A 21055-nucleotide genomic window follows, 5' to 3' on the forward strand; every position below is an offset into this window, starting at 1 on the left:
CAAACTTGAAAGAGATCACACTGTAGATGACATTTATTAAATTTTAGTTCAATTGGTGAATTTGTTCTGGAGAAGAAGATTTTTAAAGATTAAATTGTGATTTCAAAAAATCCAATATGGCGGCCAAACCACGTGACCGATCGAAATGTCTTTTGCAAACTTAATAGAGATCACTGTAAGGATGACATGAGTAAAATTTTAGCTTAATCGATGTTTCAGTTCTGGAGAAGAAGATTTTTAAAGATTAAATGACTATTTTAGAAAATCCAATATGGTGGCCAAGGTCACGTGACCGCATGCGATTTTATTTGCAAATTCTAGAGACCTTAGGTCATACTTACTATACAAAAAATTTCAAATCGACTAGACCCCTAGGTCTTCTGGAGAAGCCATTTTTAGGTTTTTGGAAAATCCAATATGGCCACCAGGTCACGTGACCAATCAAAATTTCAAGGGTCAGGTGCACGAGTACGAATTGATACCTACTAGCCCTGCAAATTTTAGAAGTTTTCGTTCAGCCGTTTTAGAGATCTAGGTCGACAAAGAATCGGCAGAAGAAGAAGAAAAAGAGGATTAAAGCTGCAAGCAGCGTTGGCGGGGCCCAAGCGATTAACCTGGTTTCCAAATCTTCCACTGATTATATTATGTGCAAAATTTTAGCTTGAAAACAGTCAAGTTCTTGTAAAGAAGAATTTTGAACATCATCTCACATTTATCTGTTCCATGCAAAATACAATATGGCGGCAAAAACATGTGAGCGATCTAATTGCCTTTCACAAACCTGAAAGAGCTCTCACTAAGAATGACAAAAGTGGAATTTCACTTCCATCAGTGTTTTGGTTCAGGAGAAGAAGATTTGTAGAGATAAATTGCGATTTTCAAGAAATCAAATATGGCGTCTTAAACTGAGCACGGTGACCTACCAAAAATTTGTTTCAAAAGTACAAGACATATACGATTTAGATACTACTCAAAATTTACAATACGGGAAGGTTAAAATATTCCATCAAATAAATGTATTAATCTCTGAAATTTTTGGCGTAATAATTGCAAATTTGGTTAAAAAATAAATAATTAGTCATATATTTTTTCATTTCATCTTTACTGTTTAAAGTTTTACTTTTGTATAATGTTTTGACAAAACTGTGAAAATTTAGAAAATCAAGCACGGTGACCCCCTCTTTTTTTCTTTAATATTTGATTATTCTCATATGCTAGAATGCAAAAATTTTCATGTGTTCTTCCTTGTGTTGCTTTCTGGCCTGATCTTGTTTAGGTAATGTTTTACTGTCATGAGACACAAACTCTTCTTCAACTACAATGTATATCGGAGTCAGAGCTATCTCTGTCACTGCTCACGTATATACTACAGTAGCAGGGCGGTATCTGATAGTGACAGTTGCCCATAGGAAGAAGTTGTATTAACTTTGATAATTTTGACACTATTTTTGTTCAGTTTATCATACAACTGCGTTCTTGTTCTACTCTCTACAGCATGTTGAACTGTCCAGTATTCAGCTTGCTAGCACAGCCTGTGTATGTGTACCACGTATCAGTGCTGACAACTGACTGTCAGTCTGGACTCTAATCAAACTATCACCTAAATACATATTTATATATACAGGTTTTGTCGACAAACTGAACATTGTGTGTTTGAGCATGCTGTAGGGAGACAGCAGGAAACTGTAGTTGATATATTAGATAGATTGCAAAAATCATCAACGGTTGCAGCTTCTGCCCTGTTACTAGGCTCAAGTTAGATTTTTTTACGACAATCACACATGTTTAGATTTTTTCGAGATATAAGTCATGGAATGTGACAAATGGTTCTAGACTCTGTTAAATTATTACTAACATAACAACATTTGAATGACATAAAATGGTATTCACTTCATTAGATTACCTACAAAAAACTTGGAATCGGAAAATGTAAAACATAAAAGGGAACCAATAAATTTTCAAGTGCCCCCTGCAGGTAGAGCAAAATTTTCAAGTCCCCCTCTACTACCCCCAAAATTTTCGATTTCCCCTTCCTGAATGAATACCTCCAGCCCCCCCCCCCCACCTTTTTTTGTGAACGCAGCCTTTGTAAAAAACCTGCAATCGCTATCACTGCTGTACTGTACATATCGCACTATAACGGCACGAAACCTGTTTCAGCATACCAGTTTTTCAAACGAATTATACGTAGATATCCATTTTCATAGCAGTTCAAAAGTAAAATACTCAAAGACTTGACAAATTTGTGCATGTTAGACTTTCGATACATTTGCTTTACGCTTGAATTTAGCATGGAGCTTTGGTAGCTCCATGAATTTAGCAAGCGATGCTCGGACAGCGCACAGCGTATCGATGACACTTGGGTCAGGGGTCATCACCAAAAAAGTCAGTGCGTATCCACGGCCAGGTTGAATCATGCCACGGATCGCGGAAATCACGGATCATAAATCCAAATGTTCATGTCTATTACTTAAACAGAACCCTAAAATATAAAACACATAATGTTTTGATATGGAGAAACATCTTTTTGTTTCACTGACGATCAAGTTAAATGCTCAAATATCGCGACAAGACTTGCGGATTTGCACAATATGAATGCGGAAGTACGTCGACTGTACTCGGCGGACGAGCGGGCGCCTTCTCTGAAAATCTGTTTCCGATATAACGTCACAATAGCTGAAAAATCTTGCGAATTCATCTTCAAGCAAGCCAATTCACACAAGTTTCTAACATCAGTAAGGATATTTGCTTATTGGCAGCTATACACCATCAACATTTTCGCCGTTCAGGAGTACCTTACTCGCTCTACCTTGTTAAAAAAGCCGTATGCTTTGGCCGTTTAAATTTACCCATGGAGATCGCCATTGTGAATCTCGCCGCAGAGACTCAAGTTAACCACAGACCGTTGCCGGGAACAAACACACCTGAACGCAGGGCTACTTTTGCACTAATAAACTTCACAAATTAAGGAAGTACATGTTTACTGAGTGTTCCCACTGTAATAAGTTGTGCAAACAATTCTTCTGAACAGCTACACTATCAACTGAAATGGTCACACCTATTTAGACCTAGAACTATGGCAAGAGCGTCCAGCTTTGAATAGCAAATTTACCGACAGGCTGTGAGTAACAGCAGTCATTTTAAACCTAGTTTCCTTCCCAACTGACAACAATCAATAAACTATTTGTAGTTGGTAATTGCGGCCGCCTGCTAGCCGCATCGTAGACTGTGATTTGTGAATATTTTAGTGGGGTGAAGGCGATGTGAGACACCTGAGTGTGGTGAACGCGATAGGCGGGGTGAGTGCTATATAATATCCCGGAATCCCGAGGACACCGCGACATTGCACTTTGATATGATATCCGATATTTACGGCTATTAGACTATACAATACCGAAGTTAGATTGGCTCGACTAGATCTATAAGATGGTGAAATCTCCAATCTATATCGGATATTCACCCTCGATTTGACAGAATCTAGTATCGCCTGGTATCGAAGTTACAGTCGGTCCTTCGCAGTCGGGTTTGTAAGGTAAGGTGATGAAATGTCCGATATATATATATATATATATATATATATATATATATATATATATATATATATATATATATATATATATATATATGATATTTACCCGCGATTTGACAGAATCTAGTATCGCTTAGTATCGAAGTTAGAGTCAGTCCTTGGAAGTCGGATTTGTGAAAACCTGTAAGGTGGTGAAATCTCCGATATATATGTCGGATATTTACCCGCGATTTGACAGAATCTGGTATCGTCTAGTAGCGAAGCTAGAGTCAGTCCTGGGAAGTCGGGTTTGACAAGAAGTGTAAGGTGGTGAAATCTCCGATATATATCGAACATTTACTGGCGATTTGAGAAAATCTAGTATCGTCTAGTAACGAAGCTAGAGTCAGTCCTTGGAAGTCGGGTTCGACAAGAACTGCATGTAAGGTGGTGTATTCTTCGATATATATCGGACATTTACCCGCGATTTGAGAAAATCTAGTATCGTCTATTATAGAAGCTAGAGTCAGTCCTTTGAAGTCGGGTTTGGCAAAACCTGTAATGTGGTGAAATCTCCGATATATACCGGATATTTACCCGCGATTTAACAGAAAGTATATAGTCTAGTATCGAAGCTAGAGTCAGTCATTGAAAGTCGGGTTTGACCAAAACTGTAAGGTAGTGAAATCTCTGATATCGGATATTTACCCTCGATTTGACAGAGTCCAGTATCGTTCAGTATCGAATTTACAGTCAGTCCTTGGAAGTCGGGTTTGACCAGAACTGCAACGTGGTGTATTCTTCGATATATATCGGATATTTACCCGGGATTTGACAGAATCTAGTATCGTCTAGTATCAATATTGGAGTCCCCAAATCGCTGATAAATATCTGGTAAATATCGGCAATTTCACAGACCTTGGGTGCCGAGGCACAGGGCAAGTCATTCTAGTATTGTGTGCTATTTATATTAGAGTCCCCGAATCGCTGATAAATAAAGGGTACATTTCGGCGGTCACAGACCGGGCGTGCAATGGCACACAGCAATTACAGTGAAGTTAGATCAAGCTGCAGAACTTAAACAGGGTGTTGTTTTAATAGATGTGTATCAGCGATTTTTATGACATTTACAGCTGGGCTTGATGTGGTCTTGTTTACATTTTTAATCAGGTACATGCTCTCAGTTAAACAACACACCAGGGCCACTCCATGCATGTCAGATAGAGAAACATAAACAAATCACCACACCTTGCAATGTCATGTATCTTTCTTTTTTATTATTGATGAACAAGTGAGCGTGTATTGAGACACCTACATATAAAATTACCCAAATAGCTTCATTTATGATCCTTGACACTCACATATCAGCTGTGCGTAGACCCCAGTAATTGTGCCCTGGCGGAACCTTGTCTCTTATTCAGTCAATCACAGCAGTCGGCCACCCCTTAAAGCTAGTGGCACACTCCTCTAAGTACTTCCGTGGCAGTATACTCGACAAAGTCACCCGGCGTACAAAAGCTGGTCGCCAAAGTTGCCTTAAACAAGGCGCCGATATTAGGGTTCGTGTGACTGCTAGCTGAATTTGACAGCGGGCATTGCAGTCTGTTGTGCCGTCTTTGACTTTCAAGTGTACAATATAACATACATCACTGATCGATCTTCTGACTGACGAGGTTTTACACTGCAGCCTTATGCACATTGTGGCGACTTAACCGATCCAAATGCCTTTCGCAAACTTGAAAGTGCTCGCACTAAGAAAGATATGAGTAAAATTTCAGTTGAATCTGTGTGTTGATTGGTTTTTGAGAAGAAGAGTTTTAATGATGAAATTGCGATTGTCGCTATATCCAATATGGCAAACAAACCACTTGACCGACCCCAACGCCTTTCACAAACTTGAAAGTGCTCACACTAAGGGTGACAGAAGTAAAATTTCAGTTGGATCGGTGCGTTGGTTCTGGAAAGAATAGTTTTAAAGATGAAATTGCAATTTTTCACAAAATCCAATATAGCGGCCAAAGCACATGACCGATCCAAATGCCGTTCGAAAATGTAAAAGAACTGCCACTAGGGATAATGATTGTAAAATTTTAGTTCAATCTGTACATTGGTTCTGGAGAAGAAGATTGCTAAGGATTAAACTGTGATGTACATAAAATCCAATATGGCGGCCAAATTACGTGACTGATCAAAATGTTTTTCTGAAACTTAAAAGGACTACCACTAAGGAAAATAAATGTGAAATTTTAGTTCAATTGGTGTATTTGTTCTGGAGGAGAAGATTTTTAAAAATTGCATTACGATTTCACAAAATCCAATATGGCGGCCAAACCACGTGACCGATCGAAATGTTTTTTGCAAACTTGAAAGAGATCACCCTAAGGATGACTTGAGTAAAATTTGAGCTTAATCGGTGTTTTGGTTCTAGAGAAGAAGATTTTTAAAGATTAAATTACGATTTTTGCAAAATCCAATATGGCGGCCAAACCACGTGACCGATCCAAACGCCTTTTGCAAACTTGAAAGAGATCACACTTAAGATGATATATGTGGAATTTTAGTTGAATCGGTGAATTTGTTCTGGAGAAGAAGATTTTTAGAGATTAAATTGTGATTTCACAAATCAAATATGGCGACCAAACCACGTGACCGATCAAATGATTTTTGCAAACGTGAAAGAGATCGTTCAAAGGATGACATGAGTAAAATTTGAGCTTAATCGTGTTTTGGTTCTGGAGAAGAAGATTTTTAAAGATTAAATGAGTATTTTAGAAAATTCAATATGGCGGCCAAGGTCACGTGACCGCATGCGATTTTATGTGCAAATTATGAAGACCTTAGGTCATGCTTGCTATACAAAAAAATTCAAATCGACTAGACCCCTAGGTCTTCTGGAGAAGCCATCTTTAGGTTTTTGGAAAATCCAATATGGTCGCCAGGTCACGTGACCAATCAAAATTTTAAGGGTCAGGTGCACGAGTACTAATTAACACCTACTGGCTCTGCAAATTTGAGAAGTTTTCGTTCAGCCGTTTAAGAGATCCAGGTCGACAAAGAATCGGCAGAAGAAGAAGAAGAATTAAAGCTGCAAGCAGCGTTGGCGGGGCCCAAGCGGATAACATGGTTGAAAAATCTTGCACTAATGATATTATGTGCAAAATTCGATCTTGGAAAAGTATGATTTTGAACATCATCTCATAGTTACTGTACGTGTCAGTGGGAATTGCATGTTTTACGTAAAATCCAATATGGCGGCCAAATATGAAGGGTGTAGCACTTGTGGTTACTGAGTTATTGACATATACTCATATTTTAGGGCAAAGGTCATCGAGGTCACGTGATATTTTGTCAAAAAAATTGTAATGCTAAGTTATCCCCATATACCAAAAATCAGACCTCTAGCTCTATTGGCTGGCTCAGAATTAGATATGCGCATAATTAATGAGGTACAGGATGTGGTGTCATAAGGTCTCCCATCATACCAAATATGAAGGGTGTAGCACTTGTGGTTACTGAGTTATTGACATATACGTATATTCAAGGTCAAAGGTCATCGAGGTCACGTGACATTATGTCAAAAAAAATTGTATTGCTAAGTTATGCCTATATACCAAAAATCAGACCTTTAGCTGTATTGGCTGGCTGAGAATTAGATATGCGCATAATTAATGAGGTACAGGATGTGGTGTCATAAGGTCTCCCATCATACCAAATATGAAGGGTGTAGCACTTGTGGTTACTGAGTTATAGACATATATGTATATTCAAGGTCAAAGGTCATCGGGGTCACGTGATATTTTGTCAAAAAAATTGTAATGCTAAGTTATCCCTGTATACCAAAAATCAGACCTCTAGCTCTATTGGCTGGCCTAGAATAGATATGCGCATAATTAATTAGGTACAGGATGTGGTGTCATAAGGTCTCCCATCATACCAAATATGAAGGCTGTAGCACTTGTGGTTACTTAGTTATTGACATATACGTATATTCAAGGTCAAAGGTCATCGAGGTCACGTGACATTTTGTCAAAAAAATTGTAATGCTAAGTTATCCCTATATACCAAAAATCAGACCTCTAGCTCTATTGGCTGGCCTAGAATAGATATGCGCATAATTAATGAGGTACAGGATGTGGTGTCATAAGGTCTCCCATCATACCAAATATGAAGGCTGTAGCACTTGTGGTTACTGAGTTATTGACATATACGTATATTCAAGGTCAAAGGTCATCGAGGTCACGTGACATTATGTCAAAAAAATTGTATTGCTAAGTTATCCCTATATACCAAAAATCAGACCTTTAGCTCTATTGGCTGGCTGAGAATTAGATATGCGCATAATTAATGAGGTACAGGATGTGGTGTCATGAGGTGTCCCATCATACCAAATATGAAGGGTGTAGCACTTGTGGTTACTGAGTTATGGACATATACGTATATTCAAGGTCAAAGGTCATCGAGGTCACGTGATATTTTGTCAAAAAAATTGTATTGCTAAGTTATCCCTATATACCAAAAATCAGACCTCTAGCTCTATTGGCTGGCTCAGAATTAGATATGCGCATAATTAATGAGGTACAGGATGTGGTGTCATAAGGTCTCCCATCATACCAAATATGAAGGCTGTAGCACTTGTGGTTACTGAGTTATGGACATATACGTATATTCAAGGTCAAAGGTCATCGAGGTCACGTGATATTTTGTCAAAAAAATTGTAATGCTAAGTTATGCCTATATACCAAAAATCAGACCTCTAGCTCTATTGGCTTGCCCAGAATTATATATGTGCATATTTAATGAGGTACCGGATATGGCACCATAAGGTCTCCCATCCTACCAAATATGAAGGATGTAGCACGTGTTGTTCCTGAGTTATGGACGTATATGTATATTTGAGGTCAGAGGTCATCGAAGTCATGTGACATTTTGTTAAAAAATTGTTTTTCGTAGTTATCCCTATATACCAAAAATCTGACCTCTTGCTCTATTAGATTGCCCAGAATTAGATATGACTCTTACATAGGCCAGAATAAGCCATTTGTATAGCTTAGCTGCAGAGGTATAGGGGAGGTCAAAGGTCATTGAAAAATCAGAAGAATAATACTTTAAAAATTTTCTTCTCAAAAACTGCCTGGTTAATTTCTTTGAAATTTATTATATAGCATCTAGTAGTGTGGCCTATAAAGTTTGCGAAAAGATTTTGGTGTTAGTTCTGGAGAAGAAGTTTTTGAATGATTAAATTGCGATTTTCGTAAAATCCAAGATGGCGGCCAAATCATGTGACCAATCCAAATGTCTTTCGCAAACTTGAAACAGATCACTCTAAGGATGACATGAGTAAAACTTCAGTTAAATTGGTGTGTTTGTTCTGGAGAAGAAGATTTTTAATGATTAAATTGCGATTTTCGTAAAATCCAAGATGGCGGCCAAATCACGTGACCGATCCAAACGTCTTTCGCAAACTTGAAAGAGATCATTCTAAGGATGACATGAGTAAAATATCAGTTAAATCGGTGTGTTGGTTCTGGAGAAGAAGATTTTTAATGATTAAATTTCGATTTTCGTAAAATCCAAGATGGCGGCCAAATCACGTGACCGATCCAAACTTCTTTCGCAAACTTGAAAGAGATCACTCTAAGGATGACATGAGTAAAATTTAAGTTAAATCGGTGTGTTGGTTCTGGAGAAGAAGATTTTTAATGATTAAATTGCAATTTTCATAAAATCCAAGATGGCGGCCAAATCACGTGACCGATCCAAACGTCTTTCGCAAACTTGAAAGAGATCGCTCTAAGAATGACATGAGTAAAATTTCAGTTAAATCGGTGTGTTGGTTCTGGAGAAGAAGATTTTTAATGATTAAATTGCGATTTTCGTAAAATCCAAGATGGCGGCCAAATCACGTGACCGATCCAAACGTCTTTCGCAAACTTGAAAGAGATCACTCTAAGGATGCCATGAGTAAAATTTCAGCTAAATCGGTGTGTTGGTTCTGGAGAAGAAGATTTTTAAAATTAAATCGGTATTTTTCGAAAATCCAATATGGCCGCCAGGTCACGTGACCAATGAAAATTTGTATACCCAGGTGCACGAGATCTCATAGGTACCTATTAGCCCTGCAAGTTTCAGAAGTTTGCGGTAAGCGGTGTTTGAGTTCTAGGTCGACAAAAAAAGAGCGGAAGAAGAAGAAGTAGAAGATTAAAGCTGCAAGCAGCGTTGGCGGGGCCCAAGCGGTTAACATGGTTGAAAAATCTTGCACTAATGATATTATGTGCAAAATTCGAGCTTGCAAAAGTAGGATTTTGAACATCTACTAGTTACTGTACTTTGCACTTGGAATTTAATATTTTACGGAAAATCCAATATGGCGGCAAAACCACGTGACCGATCAAAATGCCTTTCGCAAACTTGAAAGAGATCACACTTAAGATGTTACACATAAAATTTCAGCTCAATCGGTGTGTTGGTTGTTGGGAGGAAAATTTTTAAAGATTAAATCATGATTTTCTCAAAAATCAAATATGGCGGCCAAACCACGTGACCGATCAAAACACCTTATGTAACTTGAAAGAGATCACACTTTTTATGTTACATGTGAAATTTCAGTCGAATCGGTGTGTTGGTTCTTGAGAAGAAGATTTTTAAAGATTTAATCACGATTTTTGCAAAATCCAATATGGCGGCCAAACCACGTGACCGATCAAAACGCCTTTCGCAAACTTGAAAGAGACAACACTTAAGATGTTACATGTCAAATTTAAGTCAAATCGGTGAGTTGGTTCTGGAGAAGAAGATTTTTAAAGATTAAATCATGATTTTCCGCAAAAATCCAATATGGCGGCCAGACCACGTGACCGATCAAAACGCCTTTCGCAAACTTGAAAGAGATCACACTTAAGATGTTACTTATCAATTTCAGTAGAATCGGTGTGTTGGTTCTGGAGAAGAAGATTTTTAAAGATTAATCACGATTTTTGCAAAATCCAATATGGCGGCCAAACCACGTGACCGATCAAAACGCCTTTCGCAAACTTGAAAGAGACAACACTTAAGATGTTACATATCAAATTTTAGTAGAATCGGTGTTTTGGTTCTGGAGAAGAAGATTTTTAAAGATTAAATTGGTATTTTTCAAAAATCCAAATGGCGGCCAAGGTCACGTGACCGCATGCGATTTTATTGGCAAATTTTTAAGACCTTAGGCCATGCTTGCTATACAAAAAATTTCAAATCGACTAGACCCCTAGGTTATCTGGAGAAGCCATTTTTAGATTTTTGGAAAATCCAAAATGGCCGCCAGGTCACGTGACCAATCAAAATTTGTATACCCAGGTGCACGAGATCTCATAGGTACCTATTAGCCCTGCAAGTTTCAGAAGTTTGTGGTAAGCGGTGTTTGAGTTCTAGGTCGACAAAAAAAGAGCGGAAGAAAAAGAAGAAGAAGAAAGTTGAATTCCTACGAAAACAATAGGGGCCCAGCCGGTAGGCTTGGGCCCCTAATTAAAGCTGCAAGCAGCGTTGGCGGGGCCCAAGCGGATAACATGGTTGAAAAATCTTGCACTAATGATACTACGTGCAAAATTCGATATTGGAAAAGTATGATTTTGAACATCATCTCATAGTTACTGTACGTGTCAGTGGGAATTGCATGTTTTACGTAAAATCCAATATGGCGGCCAAATATGAAGGATGTAGCACTTGTGGTTACTGAGTTATGGACATATACTCATATTTAAGGGTAAAGGTCATCGAGGTCACGTGACATTTTGTCAAAAAAATTGTAATGCTAAGTTATCCCTATATACCAAAAATCAGACCTCTAGCTCTATTGGCTGGCTCAGAATTAGATATGCGCATAATTAATGAGGTACAGGATGTGGTGTCATAAGGTCTCCCATCATACCAAATATGAAGGGTGTAGCACTTGTGGTTACTTAGTTATGGACATACACTCGTATATTCAAGGTCAAAGGTCATCGACGTTACATGACATTTTGTCAAAAAAATTGTATTGCTAAGTTATGCCTATATACCAAAAATCAGACCTCTAGCTCTATTGGCTTGCCCAGAATTAGATATGTGCATATTTAATGAGGTACCGGATATGGCACCATAAGGTCTCCCATCATACCAAATATGAAGGGTGTAGCACTTGTGGTTACTTTGTTATGAACATATACGTATATTTAAGGTCAAAGGTCATTGAGGTCACATGACATTTTGTCAAAAAAATTGTATTGCTAAGTAATCCCTGTATACCAAAAATCAGACCTCTAGCTCTATTGGCTGGCTCAGAATTAGATATGCGCATAATTAATGAGGTAAAGGATGTGGTGTCATAAGGTCTCCCATGATACCAAATATGAAGGGTGTAGCACTTGTGGTTACTTAGTTATGGACATACACTCGTATATTCAAGGTCAAAGGTCATCGAGGTCACATGACATTTTGTCAAAAAAATTGTATTGCTAAGTTATGCCTATATACCAAAAATCAGACCTCTAGCTCTATTGGCTTGCCCAGAATTAGATATGTGCATATTTAATGAGGTACCGGATATGGCACCATAAGGTCTCCCATCATACCAAATATGAAGGATGTAGCACTTGTGGTTACTTAGTTATGAACATATACGTATATTTAAGGTCAAAGGTCATTGAGGTCACATGACATTTTGTCAAAAAAATTGTATTGCTAAGTTATGCCTATATACCAAAAATCAGACCTCTAGCTCTATTGGCTTGCCCAGAATTAGATATGTGCATTTTCAATGAGGTACCGGATATGGCATCATAAGGTCTCCCATCATACCAAATATGAAGGATGTAGCACTTGTGGTTCCTAAGTTATGGACGTATATGTATATTTGAGGTCAAAGGTCATCGAAGTCGTGTGACATTTTGTTAAAAAAATTGTTTTTCGTAGTTATCCCTATATACCAAAAATCTGACCTCTTGCTCTATTAGATTGCCCAGAATTAGATATGACTCTTACATAGGCCAGAATAAGCCATTTGTATGGCTTAGCTGCAGAGGTATAGGGGAGGTCAAAGGTCATTGAAAAATCAGAAAAGTAATACTTTAAAAATTTTCTTCTCAAAAACTGCCTGGTTAATTTCCTTGAAATTTATTATATAGCATCTAGTAGTATGGCCTATAAAGTTTGCGAAAAGATTTTGGTGTTAGTTCTGGAGAAGAAGTTTTTGAATGATTAAAATGCGATTTTTCGAAAATCAAATGTGGCGGCCAAATCATGTGACCAATCCAAATGTCTTTCGCAAACTTAAAAGAGATCACTCTAAGGATGACATGAGTAAAATTTCAGTTAAATCGGTGTGTTTGTTCTGGAGAAGAAGATTTTTAATGATTAAATTGCGATTTTCGTAAAATCCAAAATGGCGGCCAAATCATGTGACCAATCCAAATGTCTTTTGCAAACTTGAAACAGATCACTCTAAGGATGACATGAGTAAAATTTCAGTTAAATCGGTGTGTTTGTTCTGGAGAAGAAGATTTTTAATGATTAAATTGCGATTTTCGTAAAATCCAAGATGGCGGCCAAATTACGTGACCGATCCAAACGTCTTTCGCAAACTTGAAAGAGATCACTCTAAGGATGACATGAGTAAAATTTCAGTTTAATCGATGTGTTGGTTCTGGAGAAGAAGATTTTTAATGATTAAATTGCGATTTTCGTAAAATCCAAGATGGCGGCCAAATCACGTGACCGATCCAAACGTCTTTCGCAAACTTAAAAGAGATCACTCTAAGGATGATATGAGTAAAATTTCAGTTAAATCGGTGTGTTGGTTCTGGAGAAGAAGATTTTTAATGATTAAATTGCGATTTTCGTAAAATCCAAGATGGCGGCCAAATCACGTGACCGATCCAAACGTCTTTCGCAAACTTGAAAGAGATCACACTAAGGATGACATGAGTAAAATTTCAGTTAAATCGGTGTGTTGGTTCTGGAGAAGAAGATTTGTAATGATTAAATTGCGATTTTCGTAAAATCCAAGATGGCGGCCAAATCACGTGACCGATCCAAACGTCTTTCGCAAACTTGAAAGAGATCACTCTAAGGATGACATGAGTAAAATTTCAGCTAAATCTGTATGTTGGTTCTGGAGAAGAAGATTTTTAAAATTAAATCGGTATTTTTCGAAAATCCAATATGGCCGCCAGGTCACGTGACCAATCGAAATTTGTATACCCAGGTGCACGAGATCTCATAGGTACCTATTAGCCCTGCAAGTTTCAGAAGTTTGCGGTAAGCGGTGTTTGAGTTCTAGGTCGACAAAAAAAGAGCGGAAGAAGAAGAAGAAGAAGAAGAAGAAGTAGAAGAAAGTTGAACTCCTATAAAACCAATAGGGGCCCAGCCGGTCGGCTTGGGCCCCTAATTAAAGCTGCAAGCAGCGTTGGCGGGGCCCAAGCGGGTAACATGGTTGAAAAATCTTGCACTAATGATATTATGTGCAAAATTCGAGCTTCAAAAAGTAGGATTTTGAACATCATCGAATAGTTACTGTATGTTTCACTTGGAATTTAATTTTTTACGGAAAATCCAATATGGCGGCCAAACCACGTGACTGATCAAAACGCATTTTGCAAACTTGAAACACATCACACTTAAGATGGTATATGCAAAATTTCAGTCAAATCGGTGTTTGTTAAGGAGAAGAAGATTTGAAAGATTAAATCACAATTTTGAAAAATACAATATGGCGGCCAAACCACGAGACCGATCAAAACGCCTTTCGCAAACTTGAAAGAGATCACACTTAAGATGTTACATGTCAAATTTCAGTCGAATCGGTGTGTTGGTTCTGGAGAAGAAGATTTTTAGAGATTAAATCACATTTTCTCAAATCCAATATGGCGGCCAGACCACGTGACCGATCTAAACGCCTTTCGCAAATTTGAAAGAGATCACACTTAAGATATTACATGTCAAATTTCAGTTGAATCTGTTTGTAGGTTCTGCAGAAGAAAATTTTTAAAGATTAAATCACGATTTTAGCAAAATCCAATATGGCGGCCAAACCACGTGACCGATCAAAATGCGTTTCGCAAACTTGAAAGAGATCACACTTAAGATGTTACATGTCAAATTTCAGTCGAATCAGTGTGTTGGTTCTAGAGAAGAAGATTTTTAAAGATTAAATCTCGATTTTCGCAAAAATCCAATATGGCGGCCAGACCACGTGACCGATCAAAACGCCTTTCGCAAACTTGAAAGAGATCACACTTAAGATGTTACGTGTCAAATTTCAGTCGAATCGGTGTGTTGGTTCTAGAGAAGAAGATTTTTGAAGATTAAATCACGATTTTCTCAAAATCCAATATGGCGGCCAAACCATGTGACCGATCAAAACGCCTTTCGCAAACTTGAAAGAGATCACACTTAAGATGTTACATGTGAAATTTCATTAGAATCGGTGTTTTGGTTCTGGAGAAGAAGATTTTAAAGATTAAATGGGTATTTTTCAAAAATCCAATATGGCGGCCAAGGTCACGTGACCGCATGCGATTTTATTGGCAAATTCTTAAGACCTTAGGCCATGCTTGCTATACAAAAAATTTCAAATCGACTAGACCCCTGGGTATTCTGGAGAAGCCATTTCTAGGTTTTTGGGAAATCCAATATGGCCGCCAGGTCACGTGACCAATGAAAATTTCAAAGGTCAGGTGCACGAGTACTAATTGATACCAATAAGTCCTGCAAGTTTGAGAAGTTTTCGTTCAGCCGTTTAAGAGATCTAGGTTGACAAAGAAACGGCAGAAGAAGAAGAAGAAGAGGAAGAAGAATTAAAGCTGCAAGCAGCGTTGGCGGGGCCCAAGCGGTTAACATGGTTGAAAATCTTGCACTAATGATATTATGTGCAAAATTCGAGCTTGCAAAAGTAGGATTTTGAACATCTAATAGTTACTGTACTTTGCACTTGGAATTTAATATTTTACGGAAAATCCAATATGGCGGCAAAACCACGTGACCGATCAAAATGCCTTTCGCAAACTTGAAAGAGATCACACTTAAGATGTTACACATAAAATTTCAGCTCAATCGGTGTGTTGGTTGTTGGGAGGAAAATTTTTAAAGATTAAATCATGATTTTCCTAAAATCAAATATGGCGGCCAAACCACGTGACCGATCAAAACACCTTTCGCAAACTTGAAAGAGATCACACTTTTTATGTTACATGTCAAATTTCAGTCGAATCGGTGTGTTGGTTCTTGAGAAGAAGATTTTTAAAGATTTAATCACGATTTTTGCAAAATCCAATATGGCGGCCAAACCACGTGACCGATCAAAACGCCTTTCGCAAACTTGAAAGAGACAACACTTAAGATGTTACATGTCAAATTTAAGTCAAATCGGTGAGTTGGTTCTGGAGAAGATTTTTAAAGATTAAATCATGATTTTCGCAAAAATCCAATATGGCGGCCAGACCACGTGACAACGATCAAAACGCCTTCCGCAAACTTGAAAGAGATCACACTTAAGATGTTACTTATCAAATTTCAGTAGAATCGGTGTGTTGGTTCTGGAGAAGAAGATTTTTAAAGATTAATTCACAATTTTCGCAAATCCAATATGGCGGCCAAACCACGTGACCGATCAAAACGCCTTTCGCAAACTTGAAAGAGATCACACTTAAGATGTTACATGTGAAATTTTAGTCGAATCGGTGTTTTGGTTCTGGAGAAGAAGATTTTTAAAGATTAAATTGGTATTTTTCAAAAATCCAAATGGCGGCCAAGGTCACGTGACCGCATGCGATTTTATTGGCAAATTCTGAAGACCTTAGGCCATGCTTGCTATACAAAAATTTCAAATCGACTAGACCCCTAGGTTATCTGGAGAAGCCTTTTTAGATTTTTGGAAAATCCAATATGGCCGCCAGGTCACGCGACCAATCGAAATTTGTATACCCAGGTGCACGAGATCTCATAGGTACCTATTAGCCCTGCAAGTTTCAGAAGTTTGCGGTAAGCGGTGTTTGAGTTCTAGGTCGACAAAAAAAGAGCGGAAGAAGAAGAAGAAGAAGAAGAAAGTTGAACTCCTATAAAACCAATAGGGGCCCAGCCGGTCGGCTTGGGCCCCTAATTAAAGCTGCAAGCAGCGTTGGCGGGGCCCAAGCGGTAAACATGGTTTAAACTTTTTGCACTGATGATATTATGTGCAAAATTTAAGCTTGGAAAAGAAGGATTTTAAACATCATCTCAGAGGTACTATGTGTTTCACTAGCTATTGCATATTGTACGCAAAATCCAAGAGGGCGGCCAAACCATGTGATTTATTGAAATGCCTTTTGCAAACTTCAAAGAGATTGAATTTAAGATGATAAGAGTAAAATTTCAGTTCAATCCGTGCGGTGGTTCTAGAGAAGAAGATTTTTAAAGATTATATTGCGATTTTTGCAAAATCCAAGTTGGCGGCCAAATCACGGGACCGATCCAAATGTCGTTTACAAACTTGAGAGAGATCACTCTAAGGATGACATGAGTAAAATTTCAGCTCAATCGTTGAGTTTGTTCTGGAGAAGAAGATTTTTCAAGATTAAATTGCTTTTTTTCAGAAAATCCAATATGGCGGCCAAATCACGTGACTGATCCAAATGTCTTTTGCAAACTTAAGAGACATCACTCTAAGGATGACATGAGTAAAATTTCAGCTCAATCGGTGTTTGGTTCTCGAGAAGAAGAATTTTTAAAGATTAAATTGGGATTTGTCAAAAATCCAATATGGCGGCCAAACCACGGGACCGATCCAAATGTCTTTCGCAAACTTGAAAGAGATCAGTCTAAGGATGACATGAGTAAAATTTCAGCTGAATCGGTGTTTTGGTTCTGGAGATGAAGAATATTGAAGATTAAATTGCGATTTTCGCAAAATCCAAGATGGCGGCCAAACCACGTGACCGATCAAAATGGCTTTCGCAAACTTGAAAGAGATCATTCTAAGGATGACATGAGTAAAATTTCAGCTGAATCGGTGTTTTGGTTCTGGAGTAGAAGAATATTGAAGATCAAATTGCGATTTTCGCAAAATCCAAGATGGTGGCCAAACCACGTGACCGATCAAAATGGCTTTCGCAAACTTGAAAGAGATCACTCTACGGATGACATGAGTAAAATTTCAGCTAAATTGGTAGCTTGGTTTTGGAGAAGAAGATTTTTAAAGATTAAATGTTTTTTTTTCGAAAATCCAAGATGGCGGCCAAATCACGTGACCGATCCAAATGTTTTTTGCAAACTTGAAAGAGATCACCTTAAGGATGACATGAGTAAAATTTTAGCTCAATCGGTGTTTTGGTTCTGGAGAAGAAGAATATTGAAGATTAAATTGCGATTTTCACAAAATCCAAGATGGCGGCCAAACCACGTGACCGATCAAAATGTCTTTTGCAAACTTGAAAGCGATCACTCTAAGGATGACATGAATAAAATTTCAGTTTAATCGGTAGCTTGGTTCTGGAGAAGAAGATTTTTAAAGATTAAATGGGTATTTTTCAAAAATCCAATATGGCGGCCAAGGTCACGTGACCGCACGCGATTTTATTTGCAAAATCTGAAGACCTTAGGCCATGCTTGCTGTACAAAAAATTTCAAACTTACTAGACCCCTAGGTATTCTGGAGAAGCCATTTTTCGGTTTTTGGAAAATCCAATATGGCCGCCAGGTCACGTGACCAATGAAAATTTCAAGGGTCAGGTGCACGAGTACTAACTGCCACCAATAAGTCCTGCAAGTTTGAGAAGTTTTCGTTCAGCCGTTTAAGAGATCTAGGTTGACAAAGAAACGGCAGAAGAAGAAGAAGAGGAGGATTAAAGCTGCAAGCAGCGTTGGCGGGGCCCAAGCGGTTAACATGGTTGAAAAATCTTGCACTAATGATATTATGTGCAAAATTCGAGCTTGAAAAAGTAGGATTTTGAACATCATATAATAGTTACTGTGCGTTTCACTTGTAATTTAATATTTTACGGAAAATCCAATATGGCGGGCAAACCACGTGACCGATCAAATTTTCTTTCGCAAACTTGAAAGAGATCAAACTTTTTATGTTACATGTCAAATTTCAGTCGAATCGGTGAGTTGGTTGTGGAGAAGATGAGTTTTAAAGATTAAATCATGATTTTCCTAAAATCCAATATGGCGGCCAAACCACGTGACCGATCAAAACGCCTTTCGCAAACTTGAAAGAGATCACACTTAAGATGTTACATGTCAAATTTCAGTCGAATTGGTGCGTTGGTTCTGGAGAAGAAGATTTTTAAAGATTAAATCACGATTTTCGCAAAAATCCAATATGGCGGCCAGACCATGTGACCGATCAAAACGCCTTTTGCAAACTTGAAAGAGATCACACTTAAGATGTTACATGTCAAATTTCAGTCGAATCGGTGTTTTGGTTCAGGAGAGGAAGATTTTTGAAGATTAAATCACGATTTTCGCAAAATCCAATATGGCGGCCAAACCACGTGACCGATCAAAACGCCTTTCGCAAACTTGAAAGAGATCACACTTAAGATGTTACATGTCAAATTTCAGTCGAATCGGTGTTTTGGTTCAGGAGAGGAAGATTTTTGAAGATTAAATCACGATTTTCGCAAAATCCAATATGGCGGCCAAACCACGTGACCGATCAAAACGCCTTTCGCAAACTTGAAAGAGATCACACTTAAGATGTTACATGTCAAATTTCAGTTGAATCGGTGTTTTGGTTCTGGAGAAGAAGATTTTTAAAGATTAAATGGGTATTTTTCAAAAAACTAATATGGCGGCCAAGGTCACGTGACCGCATGCGATTTTATTGGCAAATTCTTAAAACCTGAGGCCATGCTTGCTATACAAAAAATTTCAAATTGACTAGACCCCTGGGTATTCTGGAGAAGCAATTTGTAGGTTTTTGAAAAATCCAATATGGCCGCCAGCTCACGTGACCAATCGAAATTTCAAGGGTCAGGTGCACGAGTACTAACTACCAAGTACTTGCCCTGCAAGTTTGAGAAGTTTTCGTTCAGCCGTTTAAGAGATCTAGGTTGACAAAGAAACGGCAGAAGAAGAAGAAGAGGAAGAAACAGTAGAACTCGAGCAATAACAATAGGGGCCCAGCCGGTCGGCTTGGGCCCCTAAAGAAGAAGAAGAAGAAGAAGAAAGTTGAACTCCTATAAAAACAATAGGGGCCAAGCCGGTTGGCTTGGGCCCCTAAAAAGAGGAAGAAGAGGAAGTAGTAGAACTTGAGCAATAACAATAGGGTCCCAGCCGGTCGGCTTGGGCCCCTAAAGAAGAGGAAGTAGTAGAACTTGAGCAATAACAATAGGGTCCCAGCCGGTCGGCTTGGGCCCCTAATGAATATAGATCAGTATACCCGACAGAAAGTGTGAAATATCGACAAAGTAAAGCATATGAATCATAGTTGAGAATTACTCCCAATTTAAATATTCCAGGACATTTTGTATGCCTACATACACATTAAGCAAAAGCTAAAGCTAGTACATCCTTGAACTTGTTATCCTGTGAAATCATTGAATGTCTTTGATGATGTTATGCAACATTTTGTTTTCTCACAAACTTTAGACAGAAGAAACATCATTGAAGGTAGACCACCCTCAAAAGATAATGATAATGGGAACGTCAAAGGATCTTGGTTGGTGCAAAGCAAGAAGGAAAGATGGCAAAAGCTGTAGTATGTTTGTGAACAAGTGAGTTGCATTATTTTTTAGTCCTGGTGGACAAAGTCCCTGGGAGACTGATAGGTTGAGCTGTGTCCATCTGTCTGTCTATGTATCTAACTATCCATCCATAGACCCTCAACCATTATCAGACATGCCTCAATCAATCTCATTTAAAGTTGATACATTGGCAATGTACTGAAATATATACATGTAGGTCAATTAGTGTTGCAATGCAGTTTCCCAGTCTTCACTCAATATGGTGTTCCTTTAGTACATGTAAATTGTAAATTATGGTTAATTTTCCTTATTTTAGGAAACAAATCTGTGCATTTGTTCACTTATTAAGTTCAACTCATTAACCCTTTGAACCCAGCTCGGACAGAAATGTCTGATGACGTCATAGAGTACCAAGGGGTCAGGGTGCAAAGGGTTAATATCAAGATATAATAAACATTTGAGTTCAGATGCTGGAAGGAAGCAATTTATTTTAACAGCTATTCTCTGTGAAAATCATAGCAATGCTTACATCTAATGGAAAGTGATGCTGTTAGCATTAAAATATAAAATCCACGCTGTTTCAGTTTTTTTTTTTAATATTTTGTATTACCTTGATACCTCAGCAATGTAATTAATACATGTAGCACCACAACTAGCAGTGTTAGTTAAACCATAGACCCCGGCAAGTTTGAGTTTAAACATAGACCCTTGCAAGTGTTAGTTTAACCATAGACCCTGGCAAGATTTAGTTTAGCCATAGACTCTGGCAAGTTTTAGTTTAACCATAGACCCTGGCAAGTTTTAGTTTAACCATAGACTCTGGCAAATTTTAGTTTAACCGTGGACCCTGGCATGAAAAGGAACCAATAAC

At 38.2% G+C, this 21055-nt stretch overlaps 1 protein-coding gene across 4 annotated transcripts in view; it reads left to right on the top strand.

Moving 5' to 3' along the window:
- LOC139134529 (protein MCM10 homolog) overlaps positions 1 to 21055 on the top strand; it is a 90951-nt gene that overhangs the window by 39179 nt on the left and 30717 nt on the right. For all 4 annotated transcript variants that reach the window (XM_070701391.1, XM_070701394.1, XM_070701392.1 and 1 more), the window contains one exon: positions 20090 to 20214. In XM_070701391.1, coding sequence (XP_070557492.1) covers positions 20090 to 20214 — 125 coding nt within the window. The remainder of the gene's footprint in view (positions 1 to 20089; positions 20215 to 21055) is intronic.

The sequence above is a fragment of the Ptychodera flava genome, chromosome 6 (assembly GCF_041260155.1).
Source record: "Ptychodera flava strain L36383 chromosome 6, AS_Pfla_20210202, whole genome shotgun sequence".
Lineage (NCBI taxonomy): Eukaryota > Metazoa > Hemichordata > Enteropneusta > Ptychoderidae > Ptychodera > Ptychodera flava.